Raw genomic sequence first — 15,000 nt, 5'->3', positions numbered from 1 at the left:
TCATTCAGAGTTTTCCTGGGCAGTGTTGGGTTGGTCAGCTAGCGTGTGTGTGTGTGTATATACATATATATATGTATATGTATATGTATGTATATATATATATATATATATATATATATATATATATATATATATATATATATATATATATATATATATATATATATATATACACACACATATATCATCATGAAAAATTAACATAAGTCTTTCTAGCCCAAGGTTTGGGCTGTTCTTTCTCCCCACCGCCGCCAGGTGTTTCACTCGTTACTGGTAACACACCCATGTGGGATAATTTTCTGTTTTATTTTCATATTTTTGAGTTGTTGTGTGATTCAGCGGAGGTTTGGTGCATATACAGTAGGATCTTCGTCTCTCAAGATGAGTTCCGCCCCAGTTGTCTGATCGAGAGGTCTGCGGCATTTTTGAGCCTTGCCGTTGGCTGCATCTTTGGTCTGCTTTGCGGCAGGTGCATAAAGTGCCACACCTTGATTCAGCTTTGCTACTTCCTGCGGGTGCTCTGCGGCAGGACAATATGCAACGATTCGTCGTCTGTGTCTGCCCTTTTGAGACCTGTGCCGCGTGAGGGTACAGTCATCACTTATAGTGCAAGTTTTGATCACGGCGTTCACCGCTGTTGCAGCTTTCTCCGGACCTCTTCGGTGTTGTGGAGCGTTACAGCGCCCCTAGGGAGACTTACCTCCCGTAAGCGTAATTATTGATAGTAGTTTTTTGTGATACTTGACGGACACGAGAATTGTAATCTGTGATGGTCGTAGGACTTACCTCCGGTAATCACATATAAATTAAAAGTTTTGATTGACGTTTGATGCTGTCTATAGACGGCTCGAGCTGCTGATGGTAACCGGCAGTATCATCTTCAAGTATATCCTACGGTGTTGGATTTATGTATATACGATTTAGGTAAAGAGTTGTGTTATTACTGTAAGTTAGGTTTAGGTATTTGGTTGTTATAAATAGAATTAAGGGTTATTTTTCCTATCTTTGCCTTCTGCTGTCGTACGTTTGCGTTGTTTTTCGCCATCGTGAGTTTGTTGTTTTTTTCTTTCTCCCTCTGTGACTTTCCCTCCTCCTGTCGGTATACATGTTAGCGTAGGCGAAGGGGGTGGGGGGGGGAATGCTTGTGTTTTTGTTTTTTTAGCTGAACGCGGTTTCTAGCCCCAACCATCATTTACGACTATCTTTAATTCATTAATAAATATTGTTTTTATAAAGTTTGGTTTTTTCTTATTCCTCTTTGAGTGTAAGTGTTTTGCTGAAGATCCTGAGTCTTTGGGTTCAACAGCCATTTTTGAAGTCATAGTTCTTCTTTTGAAAATCTGCCTACAAGAAGAATTTGTTTAAGGGAAGAGTAAATCCTTGTTTTTTTTTATAAGAAATCAGGGTATTCATACAACCTGGAAAATTGGAAAATAAATTGCTTGGTAATTGTTACCTATGACATTTACATAAAAGATAATTACGCGAGATACTGCAATTAATCCCAGATTTCCGAGCTTTACACGTTTTCTCTTAATTCATGATGTTTCTCTAATTGTCTCCTGCTCTTTTTTTTTTTTTTTACTTCGCTGAGAATGATAATAGTAGAACAAATGAAATGATAATATTGCTTCTTTCTTTTGGAAATGAAGAACTGAGAGAGAGAGAGAGAGAGAGAGAGAGAGAGAGAGAGAGAGAGAGAGAGAGAGAGAGAGAGAGAGAGAGAGAGAGAACTCATAACTGCAGATAATTATTTTCTGACGCGTAGACGAAGTGCTTTGCAATGATTGTAGAATCCTATATATATTCATTGTTGTGTTTTTTTCCAGCCATTTTATTTGCTCAAACATACGTTCTTTAACTTATTAATGTTTAAATGTATCGCATATTTTAATCCCTGTAATATACTACAATTTTCAGTTGCCATCCCTTTGTATTTTTTCTTTTCCTGCCGAAAGATAGACTTGGGCTTTTTCTTATAATGTCTGACTCCCCTTATTTTTTTTTTTTATTAATACAACCCTTTGGATATCGCCAATTCGTAACTGCATTATCATTTCCGTTCTACATTATTTGGCAATTTTTAATTCAATCTATTCTTTATGTTTTTCCATGGACTAATCAAGCATTTCTTTGATTTCTGTTATTGCTTTCTAAATTATTGTTGTATGAAATATTCATGAATCCTAATTAATACTATGAAGAAATCAAGTACTTTTAATTCCGATTCATTGCAGCTCAGCAGTAAGTTTTTTTTTTTTTTTTTTAACTAATATCTCCGTAGGGACTGCTCTCAAGAAATTTTTGGCTGCGTGTGAAGGGGTCAAATTCAAGGGTCAACCTGATTAGTAAATCTTGAATACCATTTACCCCCTGAATGCGGAATGCATACGCCTCGTGAACGAAAATTCTTTTACCTACTGAATAAGGGATTTATTTACGTTCTGAATGAGGAATTCATCTGTATCCTGAATGAAGACTGCCTCGTGAATGAGGAATGCATAGGCCTCCTGAATGAGGAACTTATTTACCTCCTGAATGAGGAATGCATACGCCTCCTGAATGAGGAACTTATTTACCTCCTGAATGAGGAATGCATACACCTCCTTAATGGCGAACTTATTTACCTCCTGAATGAGGAATGCATACGCCTCCTGAATGAGGAACTTATTTACTTCCTGAATGAGGAATGTATACGCCTCCTGAATGAGGAACTTATTTACTTCCTGAATGAGGAATGCATACGCCTCCTGAATAAGTAACTTATTTACTTCTTGAATGAGGACTGCATATGCCACGTGAATGAGGAACTTTTGAGGAGTTTATGTATATCCTGAATGAGGAATATATTTACGTCCTGAATGAGGAACATATTTCCCCTCTGAGTGAGGAATTCGTTTGCTCCCAGATTGGGAATATATTTGCCTCCAGGACGTAGAATTAATTTCCCTTCTGACTGCGGAATCCATTTACTTTTTGAACGAGGAATGTTTACATCCTGAATGAGAAATTCCCTACCTTATTTTTTTTAATGTCATGGGTCCTTCAATCTGTCTTTTCACGCAGTGCGTATGACAGCACTTCAAGTGTGAAGTCCATTAACACTTTTTTTTTTTTCTCCTGGAACCAGTCTTGTTTATGACAGCCTCGTGGACCGTTTTGGCCTCTGCACCATAAAATAACGATAAATTTTCCTTCTGTCTAACACTCGGAATTTCAGTCAGCGTTGAGTGACGCGTCGTTAGGCGAAGGTCTTTTTCCAGATATAATCCTAACAAGTAGGCCTACATAATTTGCCTATAAATTTTGTTGAAGTGTGTGGGCACATAGCATATGGTGCAAAAATGGGCCATAAATAACGTTTGATGGGTGATTTACGAGTAAAAGAGGTACATTTTGAATAGGAATAATTTTTTTGCGCGGAAAGGGAAGTGGCTAGAGTGATAAAAGAATAAAATAAACTGATAAACTGGGCGAGATGAAGGCTACAAATTCCAAAGTAACTGATATTTCTTTTTCATATAGAGGGTTAAGAAGTGACTGAAACGAGTTAGGCAAAAACTTTACAAATTGAGTTTTTTTTTTTTTACCATCTAAAATAAGAAACTCATGATACATATTGGTAAAAGAAAAATTTTTTAGCGTTGTGGAATCGGCCCTGAAATTCGGACCTGTATTGGTACAGGTTTACTTTTATCATTATTCAGGATGTTAAATACGCATTTCGATAGATGTCCCTGTGAGACAACAAGAATAACAAGACGTCTCAATGTGTAAGAATAGTGAAAAGCCAAAAATGTAATAAAACTATATCAATAAAAAACAGTTTCATAAAAATAAAACGGTTAAGGGCAAAACTTTTCATTGAAAATTTTAGAGCCTTGCACGTAAGATTCTTAAGCAAGTGCTATATTTGTGAAATACGTTCGTAAAAGAAAATTGGTATCCTACCTAGATAGTGACCCTCAGGGGTTTTGATCCGGTATGTGTCCACGTTTGCGGCGTGTTCAGTACAAGCCCCGTTGGGGATTACCGTAAAAACACAAACGAGACTGTAAATATCATAAAAAATAATGACCCCCAAGATATATTAGCCCTAGATAACGACCGCTGAAAACCCTTGGGGGTCACTATCTAGGAAAGATCCGAAAATTGATTGGGTTAGGCTTGATAACTGGTTCTGGTAGAGGTTCCTGGATTATTTTTACCGTTATATTAATGTGAAGTTTACCCTTGGGTACTTAACTGCTTGAATCAACAAGGACATACTTGATCTTAAGGACTTCTCCCATACCGTCCTTCTTCCTTCTGTTCGAAAATCGGACTGTCCCTCATTTTATGAGTAGTCTGAATTTCCACTTAGCCACAAGGAAAGAGTGAGAGAAAGAGAAATAGAGGGGGAGGGAGGGACGCCCTTTTATTCTGCCGTCTATGGGAGAAGAATGCCTGAAATGGTCTCCCTTCTCTAAATATCAGCGTAGCTTATGGCTGTGGTATTTATGCCGCCATAAAATAGCCTCGTTTGGCTCAAGTGTAACCTTTCCTTTTTGATCCAAGAAAGGAACGAGGAACGAATGAAAGTTTACGTTCCCCCAAAACAAAACACACGCAAAAAAAAAAAAAATCTAATCAGATGTTTAAAATGATGTTTGTATTCAAGAATTACTGCATATTGTCTCATCAGTAAGCAAGGGGTTTTATGTTGTTAGGCAACATAAATTTTTAATGGTTTCAGCATAATGTTCATATTTTGCAGTGGTCTCGTGCAAAAATTATCAGAATTCATTCGGCGATAATTTTTTGCTATTTGCTGAAAACAACAACATTAAATGTTGTAAATATAAATGCTGCTATTTACCTTGGTTCAGTGCAGGAATTCGCAAAAATTCCTTTCATAATTTCTGGAAACCACGGGAATTTTCATTAGGTGTAAGACAATGTTAGATTATGAAAAATTCAGTTAAGACTGCATTTTAATAAAAAAAAAAATTCACGTAATACACGCTCTGAGATAACAGCCATTTGGCTTGATCGTTATGTCAGTATTTCGCGTTTTAATGAAAAATCCCACAAAAAAAATCACAAAAAATAACAGTAATAGTAATTACATAAGATATATTAGTAGGATTCGTTATCATCTCGATCAAAGATTTTAAAGGTTATTCTTTGTTAGTTTTTGTTTAACGACCTGTCGACAGACAACGCCATCAGTTTTGTTAAATTCATACAAAAAACCATCGAAGCAGTTCGATTAAACTAATTAAATTTCTTCTATATAAAGTAAAGGTAATAAACTGAAATTAAACGTTGGGTTACATACATACATATATATATATATATATATATATATATATATATATATATATATATATATATATATATGTGTGTGTGTGTGTGTGTGTGTGTGTGTGTGTGTGTGTGTGTGTGTGTGAGTGTGTGTGTGTGTGTGTGTGTGTCTGTGCTGCGTGTCTTTACAAATGCATACATATGCTCTGCTTTTAAAAGTATTTCTGTGTTCGACACTTTCCACCTTTTATACGTTAATCTAACCTCACACCAAATTCCCTTTGCGGTACTGCCATGCAATAAAAATATTAAAGTATTAGAACTAAGAAATGTGTCGAATTCATTTTCACTATTAAAACCTTACGGATATTGCACGCGTGTTCTGGTCTCATAAGTGATTTAAATATAAGCAAAAATCTTGATTTGAATTTGGCATTGTTATCCCTAGGATACAAACGACGAGGTAGAGTGTAGCTCTCGCTTTATGTTTGCTAGGCTATTAGGTTCTCAATTAAAACCGGTTTTATTATCTGCTAAGGCCAAGAAGAAGGATGCGGGGCTTGCAACTTCATCCGTAAAGGCTTGCTGTAAGTGAGGAAGGTTATACCCTTCTGGCTCATCCAGAAAAAAAGGAAAAGAAAAAATGTATATATATACACATTTATATATATAAATATATATATATATATATATATATATATATATATATATATATATATATATGTGTGTGTGTGTATGTATTTATATATATAATATATATATATATATATATATATATATATATATATATATATATATATATATATATATATATATATATATATATATATATATATATATATATATATATATATATATGTATGTATATGTATACACACACACACACACACACACATATATATATATATATATATATATATATATATATATATATATATATATACATATATATATATATATATATATATATATATATATATATATATATATATATATATATATATATATATATATATATATATACTGCATGTGTGCGTCTCTGTCTGTCTGTCTGTCTGTACAATCCCTACAAAAATATATACATAGATACTTACATAAGTATACTTAGCATCAAGAGAAAAACAAAAATGACCAAGTTTCTGTCTGTTAAATTAAGCAGGCGGAGAGGAGAAAAACACAGAACGAGAATTGTTAAGTAAGATAAAAAAAAAAATAAGTAACTCCTGTTAGAGGAAATATTTGAGTCTGTCGTTGGTAGCTGTTTTTTTTATGTTTAATTCCCTTTTAAAAGACTGGGTGGATCGCCAGGATTTCCGATCTCACATTAATCTTCATCGAAGTAACATTATGGAATGTTGCCTGAGATATCTTGAAGCCAGCGGAGATTTTTGGGCTCCAGTGCGTAAACGTCGTGTGTGTGTGTGTGTGTGAGAGAGAGAGAGAGAGAGAGAGAGAGAGAGAGATTTACTTATGTAAACAAGCCTAAATAACAGGTTAGTGAGAATGAGTCGAGTATCTTCTTGAAATGTGAATAATGTATGAGAGACTATTTTCATCAATTATCATTTTGCTTGGTCTGAAACCTCATAAGAAGACAATCTCCATGACTATATGTGTTATTAGTCAACTAAAAAACTGAAAATTCTTTAAATATGAGAGGTAGAAACTTCAAAAAAACCAAATTTTGTCAAGATGCAAATGTTTTATTTTTTCTTAACCGGCTAAGTCCACAGAAGATGGAGGAAGTGGGGTAAAACAATTTTTTATGACAATATAAACATGATTTTACTGATTTCATTATATCTGGGGTCTGATGTCATATCATAGTGACTATAAAGTATGAGCTTTAATGCTGAAGCATATATTAATAGTTAATTATTTATTTTCAACTTGTGGTAAAGTTGTTATTTTTCATTTAATTTTAATGTCCTTTCTTTGTAGTTTTTATCCTAACACGCTTTCCATTAATAATACTTTCCTTTTCTTTCTTTCATTCATTCAGGCGTCACAATTTCCGTGATGGACTTTCCACAGTATTTCATTAAAGGAAATAATTCAATAATTTTGTGAGAAAATGCCGTCAGGGGATTACTTAATATTATGAGAACCACTAATGAGATTTGACCCGTGTAGTTACTGATCATAATACTCAGTCATGTGGAATAATTAATTTTGTTTTTTACGGAGTATTATTGTTAAAATGAAGAATTGCTAACACCGTATTGCTGGAAATCCTCAGTGTAATTCAGATGAAATTCGACCATAGTGAAAGTAACAGGAGAGTTGTATAAGAAAAGCGACTTATGTGTCTAAAGTATGTTAATGTACAGGTAATCGTGTATTTCCCATAACACCGTATTGTTAAAAATCCCCGTTTTAATTTATATGAAATTCGTCCATAATAAAATTAACATAAGAAGTGTATCAGAAAATAAGCCTTTATATCACAAGTAGCCTATGTGAACTTGCAGGCTACCATTCATTTCCATTCTGTACTTTTTCTGTCATTCATCTAACGGAGTATTATTGTTAAAATGAAGAATTATTAACACCGTATTGCTGGAAATCCTCATTTTAATTTAGATGGAATTCGACCATAATGATGTAACACAATTTCATAAGAAAATCAGCCCATGTATCTAGGTATGTTAGTATACAGGTAATCGTTTATTTCCTTTAACACCGTATTGTTAGAAATCCCCGTTTTAATCTATATAAAAAGGTCAATTTAAAATTAACATAAGAATTGTACCAGAAAATAAGTCTTTGAAGCCCAAGTATGTGAATTTGCAGGCTACCATTCATTTCCATTCTGTACTTTCTCTGTTATTCATCTGCTGTGCTTTTCTTCCTGTTTCCTGTTTTAACGCATGCATAATAATAATAATAATAATAATAATAATAATAATAATAATAATAATAATAATAATAATGAATAAAATAACGCTCAGTGGAAAAACCATACATCGCCTCTTGCAAAGATTATTTATGACGGTTGACACGACAGAAACTGTCGTTATATCTTGAGAAAATTGTTTATATTGATTGCCCAAGGCTACAAAATATCCTGAGGGAGCGACACAAAACATAAGAAATACATTTTACGATATATATAAATATATATATATATATATATATATATATATATATATATATATATATATATACATATATATATATATACTGAATCACGAAATTATGGAACGTGATGAATATATAAATAAATTAAAAATATATGTAAAAACTCAAACCATGAAACATTAATATTTAATATAGTGAAGAACGAAATTTTTAATGCACAGGCAATGTTGGCAAACAAAAGAAGAAAACCGTACATACATACATACGTACATGTATATATATATATATATATATATATATATATATATATATATATATATATATATATATATATATATATATATATATATATATATATATATATATATATATATATATATATATATATTAACTTTATCACATACACAATTGTTCTGTACATTAGTAGAATAACTAAAAGGACCTCATTCAAACTGGATGGTATCTAATGGAGTATTTATTCAGAAAAAGTTACAAGCTTTCTCGGACAAACAGTCCACATTATCAAGTATCCGTACAGTGAGCAGACACGGGCTGAACTACGCGTCTGCTCACTGTACGGATACTTGATAATGTGGACTGTTTACCCAAAAAAGCTTGTAACTTTTTCTGAATAAATACTCCATTAGATACCACCCAGTTTGAATGAGATCCCTTTAGTATATATATATATATATATATATATATATATATATATATATATATATATATATATATATATATATATATATATATATATATATATATATATATATATATATATATATATATATATATATATATATATATATATATATATATATATATATAATATATTATGTGTGAATGTGTGTGTTCGTATGTGAAGGTAATACTCTTCTTCTGACTACGATGGCAATTTAACAATGGTGTTACAAGTGATTAGCCCTTAGGCATTGTAAGTAGAGTCCATATAAATTATCTTCCTTACCTTTCACTCCATATCGACCAAAATTCAAGGTTTTCCAAATAGTCAGTATTGCCATAATAACCAGCGAGTCCAAAGCCCAGGTTTGACCTTGTCTCTCATTCGAATGGAAAAGGGGAGCAAATATATATCTATGGAGATTTATTGTTTTTCATAAGGATGTACCTGCTTTTGTTTATGTCAAAGAAAAACATTACGGACATGCGAATTAGGAAAGGAAAGGAAAAATTAGATAAAGCAGGTACTGAAATAGTCCCTTGTTCTTTCAGAGGTTAAAAAAAAAAGTGAGTGCATAACAGACATAACTGGAAAAATTACTCCAGAGCATCAAGGTTATGACTGAAAAAACACGGGCACAAAACAGCTGTCTTACAACTTGCTCAGTCAAAAAATGTCTCATGCGCATAACAATGATGCCTAGAAAAAAACGCTTTGTATAAGAGCCATAATACTGAAAAACTTTAAGGATAACAGTTATGACTAACAAAAAAAAACATCAGTGCATAACAGTTACAAATAAAATACACTTACGCTTAACAACTGTGAATAAAAATAATACAGTCGCATAACTAGTATGACTACAAAGAAACACTACCACATAACAGTTATGACTTAAGAAAATATACAGCTTAACAATCATGGCATAAAAAAAAACAATAGCGTATAACAGCTGCGACTGGGGAAAAAATAACAACTCATAACTGTTATTATAAAAAAAAAGCACACTAGCACATAACAGGCATGGCACTTTCCACCAGACATGGCACGGTTTTATTAGTCACTTACTCATTTCTTCGGTCTGATTCGAGGGAATAACGAAGCACCTTGATTCACGCAACACACACTCACCTGTGTGAAGGAGAGAGAGAGAGAGAAAAAAAGTCTTCGTTAGCGATGTTTGCCAGAAGAATCGTTAAGCTTTTGTTTGCACAAGTGTTTGGTTTGGGTAAGCGCAAAGGTTGGGGGGGTCCTTGTTTTGTCTTCATGTAATTGAATTATTTTTTTTTTATTGTATTTTGTCAAATTGAATGGTTTTCTTTCATATTTTGTTTGCAAAGACTTTGATAACAGCAATTAACTTGATTAGATGTACTGCTCATTAACTTAAACGTGGTTTGTTGAAGGTAGCTTCAGAACGTACAGTAGGAAGTCTTTGTTTTGTCATGATGTAATAAAATTATTTTTATTGCCTGATAATGTTAGTCGATTATGTGAAAAATTTTATTGCTTGATAATGTTAGTCGATGATGTGAAAAATTTCATTGCTTGATGATGTTAGTCGATTATGTGAAAAATTTTAGTGCTTGATAATGTTAGTGGATTATGTGAAAAATTTTATTGCTTGATGATGTTAGTGGATTATGTGAAAAATTTTATTGCTTGATGTTAGTCGATTATGTGAAAAATTTTATTGCTTGATAATTTTAGTCGATCATGTGAAAAGGTCTTCCTTTTAACGAACGTTGAAGTGTCATTGCATTGCCAAATATAATTGAACCATATGTGATGTGCATTACCAAGTGTAACGTCTTTGCTGTAGTGTGCTAAGATTTTTATAGCAGGCAGACCAATCGTGAACAGGAGTGTTTTAACAAATAGATGATGCTTTTTATTCTGCTGTGGTACTTTAATTTACCTGAAAGAATAAGAGAATCTTATGAGGAAAATGTGAAAGCTTATATTTTGTTTAGTCATTTTGATATTTGATTACAATTGAAGGGATTGAAAATCAACTGAAAATTGTTAAAAAATTGTATTTAAGTGAAGAAATTCGATCTAAAAGCTGCAAAATGATGTCGAGAGGAATACTCATTTTCTTGAAAGACAGTTTGTCGACTACTCGGGTCTTATAGAGACCCATAACCTATCACAACAGACTTCAAGTGGCTACGTCAATTCCTAGGCACTGAGATGAGGCCGGTGGGCCAATGCCTTGACTCCACGGAAGTAAGGAGCTTGCTGCCAACTTTGCTGATTCATTAAAATATTGAACAGGACTCATTTTTTTTACCACATGTAGTTCCTCAAACAGCAAGACGTTTTCTAACTTATTCATAGTGTTGCTTGCATCTGTCTTTGCTGTTAGAAAATTGTGGTTTAATCTGTTCGAAAACAATTTGACTGATGTTGTATGTTTTTAAATGCGAAGTTGATTCCCAATCAGATTTTCGCGAAGTTAACTATGTGAACTATTCAACAATATGCTCATTGGTAAAAAAAAAAAATCAACCTTAATGACTCTGGAATTGAAATTCTTTGTTTTTGTAGTTCAAGATTAATGACTCAAGTAAGATTCCTGAGGGATTAAATAGCTGACGAACGGCTACACAACGGTAGGGTTGGAGTAGCTCTTCGAGGGCCTCGCGTAATGATGGCAACAGTTTTTCGGTATGCTGACCGTTCGCGTTTGTTTCTCCACGCCTGATGTAACCTACTACAGTTGATTGACAGCCGGGTACATATTTCCATGCTAAGTCAACAAAAGTTCAAGAACGTACTGTACTTAGGTCGCCCTCGAACAGGATTCAAGGCCGGGATATTTGGCTAGTAAGGCAATCATCATAATCATGATACAGTTTACCCCATGAGACAGACATACAGATATAGGGGCAGACACAGACGAGTCAGTCATGACACAGCTTACACTATGAGACAGACAGACAGACAGAGAAAGAGTTTGCAGAAAGTAAAGCTGTGAAGGAAGGAGAGGAATAAATTACACTTAGGTTTTGATATATCGAAATTGCATTACTCAAGATGTGACCCTAAGTCTTCCACAGGAACAAGGAGACATAACTTGCATTGTATTCATGTGAAGTGCAATATTTTGCATTCAGCGTGCAACCCCGATCGACGGGAAGGTTAACGGCAGCCAGGGAGGAGGAAGAGGAGGTAGACCGAGTACTGTAACACTAGAATCGGCAATCTTTTCCAATTGCGCGGTTCCCTGTGATTATAAAATATTTACGACCGTGATTGCTATTCTTTGAGTGAGTGTCTATCCGTCATTCAGAATTTGACTCCTGCGCTAATGAGAAGGTTCAGGCCTTCGTATTACTGCTCTTACGGGTTGTTACAGCGCAAGCTGAATGCTCGGCACTGCAATATTTTCTCCTGTCATTCACAGCACGAGGATATACAATATTTTCGAAGAGAATTTTGTGGCGATTTCCGTCGGTGTTAGCAATCTTTTTCTTCTTCTTCTTCTTCTTCTTCTTCTTCTTCTTCTTCTTCTTCTTCTTCTTCTTCTTATTATTATTATTATTATTATTATTATTATTATTATTATTATTATTATTATTATTATTATTTGGTCTATCACAGTCATCCTATTAAACTGGGTGGTTTTTATAGTGTGGGGTTCCGGGTTGCATCCTGTCTTCTTAGAAGTCCATCACTTTTCTCACTGCGTGTGGTGTTTCTAGTAGCACACTTTTCTGCATGACCCCTTGAGCTACTTCGGCACCTAGTTTTTCCAGATTCCTTCCCAGGGATCTTGGGATCGTGCCTAGCGTTCCTGTGATTATGGGTACAATTTCCATTAGCATATTCCATATCCTTCTTATTTCCATTTTCAGGTCTTGATACTTATCAGTTTTTTCTCTTTCTCTCTCATCTACTCTGGTGTCCCATGGTATTGACACATCAATGAGTGATACTTTCTTCTTGATTTTGTCAATCAACGTCACGTCTGGTCTATTGGCACGTATCACCCTATCTGTTCTGATACCATAGTCCCAGAGGATCTTTCCCTGATCGTTTTCTATCACTCCCTCAGGTTGGTGTTCGTACCACTTATTACTGCAAGCTAGCTGGTGTTTCTTGCACAGGCTCCAGTGGAGGGGTTTTATTACTGAATCATGTCTCTTTATGAACTAGTTCCGTGCAAGCGCCGGACATTCGCTTGCTATGTGGTTTATGGTCTCGTCTTTCGTATTGCACTTCCTGCATATGGGTGAGATGTTATTTCCATCTATTGTTCTTCGGACATATCTGGTTCTTAGGGCCTGATCTTGTGCTGCTGTTAGCATTCCTTCTGTTTCCTTCTTGAGTTCTCCCCTCTGTAGCCATTGCCATGTTTCATCGCTGGCCAGTTCTTTTGTCTGTCTCATGTACTGTCCGTGCATTAGTTTGTTGTGCCATTACTCTGTTCTGGTTTTCATTCTCCTGTCTCTGCATATTTCTGGGTCTTCGTCTAATTATATCAGTCGTTCTTCCCACGCACTCCTTAGCCACTCGTCTTCACTGGTTTTCAGATATTGCCCCAGTGCTCTGCTCTCGATGTTGACGCAGTCCTTCATGCTTAGTAGCCCCCCCCCCCCCCACCGCCCCCTTCCTTTCGTGTTATGTATAGTCTGTCTGTATTTGCTCTTGGATGTGGTGCTTTGTGTATTGTCATGTGTTTTCTAGTTTTCTGGTCTATGCTGTGAAGTTCAGCCTTCATCCACTCCACTACTGCGCTGTATCTGATTACTGGTACTGCCCATGTGTTTATGCTTTCGTCATGTTTCCGGCATTGAGTTTTGACTTGAGTATCACCTTAAGTCTCTGCATATATTCTTTCCTGATCGTGTCCTTCATCTCTTGGTATTTTATATCCTCTCCTTCTATTATTCCCTGGTATTTGTACCCTGTCTCATCTATGTGTTTGCTGCTATTGCCATCTGGTAGGTTTGTTCCCTCAGTCCTTGTTACTTTGCCTTTTTGTATGTTGACCAAGGCGCATTTTTCTATTCCAAACTCCATCCTGATGTCCCCAGATACAATCTGGATTATGGTACCGGTATCTATTTCCTTGATGTTCTTACCATACAGCTTGATGTCGTCCATAGACATCAGATGGTTAATTCTGTTGCCTCCTTTCTTGAGTTGGTACCCAGCATCCATCTTCTGCAGTACTTTTGTCATGGGAATCATGGCTACTATGAAGAGCAGTGGGGACAGTGAGAGTTTCCTTGAAAGATCTCTCTCCTGATGTTAACTTCTGCTAGTCTTAGCCCAGAGCTTGTAAGTACTGTATTCTAGTTGCGCATTGTATTTTCAAGGAAGCTGATGGTGTTTTCCTCTGCCCCATATATTTTCAGGCATTCTATTAGCCACGTGTGTGGTATCATGCCGAAGGCTTTCTTGTAGTCAATCCATGTCATGCATAGGTTGGTTCTCCTTCTCTTACTATTCTTCATTACCATTTTGTCTATTAGGAGCTGGTCTTTTGTGCCCCTACACTTCCTCCTGAAGCCTTTCTATTGGTGTGGATGGTGTTTGTATCCTCTAGGTAGTTGTATAGCCTTTCAATGATGATACCTGTTAGTAACTTCCACATTATTGGTAGGCAGGTGATAGGCCTGTAGTTACTTGCTATATTTCCCTTGTTCTTGTCTTTCTGTATTAAGGATGTTCTCCCTGTGGTCATCCATTTGAGCGCATGGCGGTTTGTGATACAATGCTGGAGTTGTTCTGCTATTCGTGGGTGTAGGACCTTGGAGTTTTTGAGCCAGTACCCATGGACTTCATCGGGACCTGGAGCTTTCCAGTTGGGCATTTTCTTTAGTAGGTGTCTGACTGTGTCTGTCGTGATCTCGGTGAATCTTTGTTTTATTCTCTCCTTTTCTTCTGCCTTGATTTCCTGGAGCCAAGTTGCATGTTTGTTGTGTGATACCGGATTACTC

The 15,000-nt window shown here is 35.2% G+C and overlaps 1 protein-coding gene across 4 annotated transcripts in view; it reads right to left on the bottom strand.

The window, feature by feature from the left end:
• Positions 1-15,000, bottom strand: part of LOC136844080 (neural cell adhesion molecule 2-like) — a 381,333-nt gene that overhangs the window by 304,548 nt on the left and 61,785 nt on the right. For 2 of the 4 annotated variants that reach the window (XM_067113094.1, XM_067113099.1), the window contains exon 2: positions 10,118-10,180. The exons of the other annotated variants lie outside the window; for them this stretch is intronic. In XM_067113094.1, coding sequence (XP_066969195.1) covers positions 10,118-10,180 — 63 coding nt within the window. The remainder of the gene's footprint in view (positions 1-10,117; positions 10,181-15,000) is intronic. 4 annotated transcript variants of the gene reach the window in all.

The sequence above is a fragment of the Macrobrachium rosenbergii genome, chromosome 2, assembly GCF_040412425.1.
Source record: "Macrobrachium rosenbergii isolate ZJJX-2024 chromosome 2, ASM4041242v1, whole genome shotgun sequence".
In the NCBI taxonomy this organism is placed as follows: domain Eukaryota; kingdom Metazoa; phylum Arthropoda; class Malacostraca; order Decapoda; family Palaemonidae; genus Macrobrachium; species Macrobrachium rosenbergii.
This window is presented reverse-complemented; position numbering and strand designations above follow the sequence as displayed.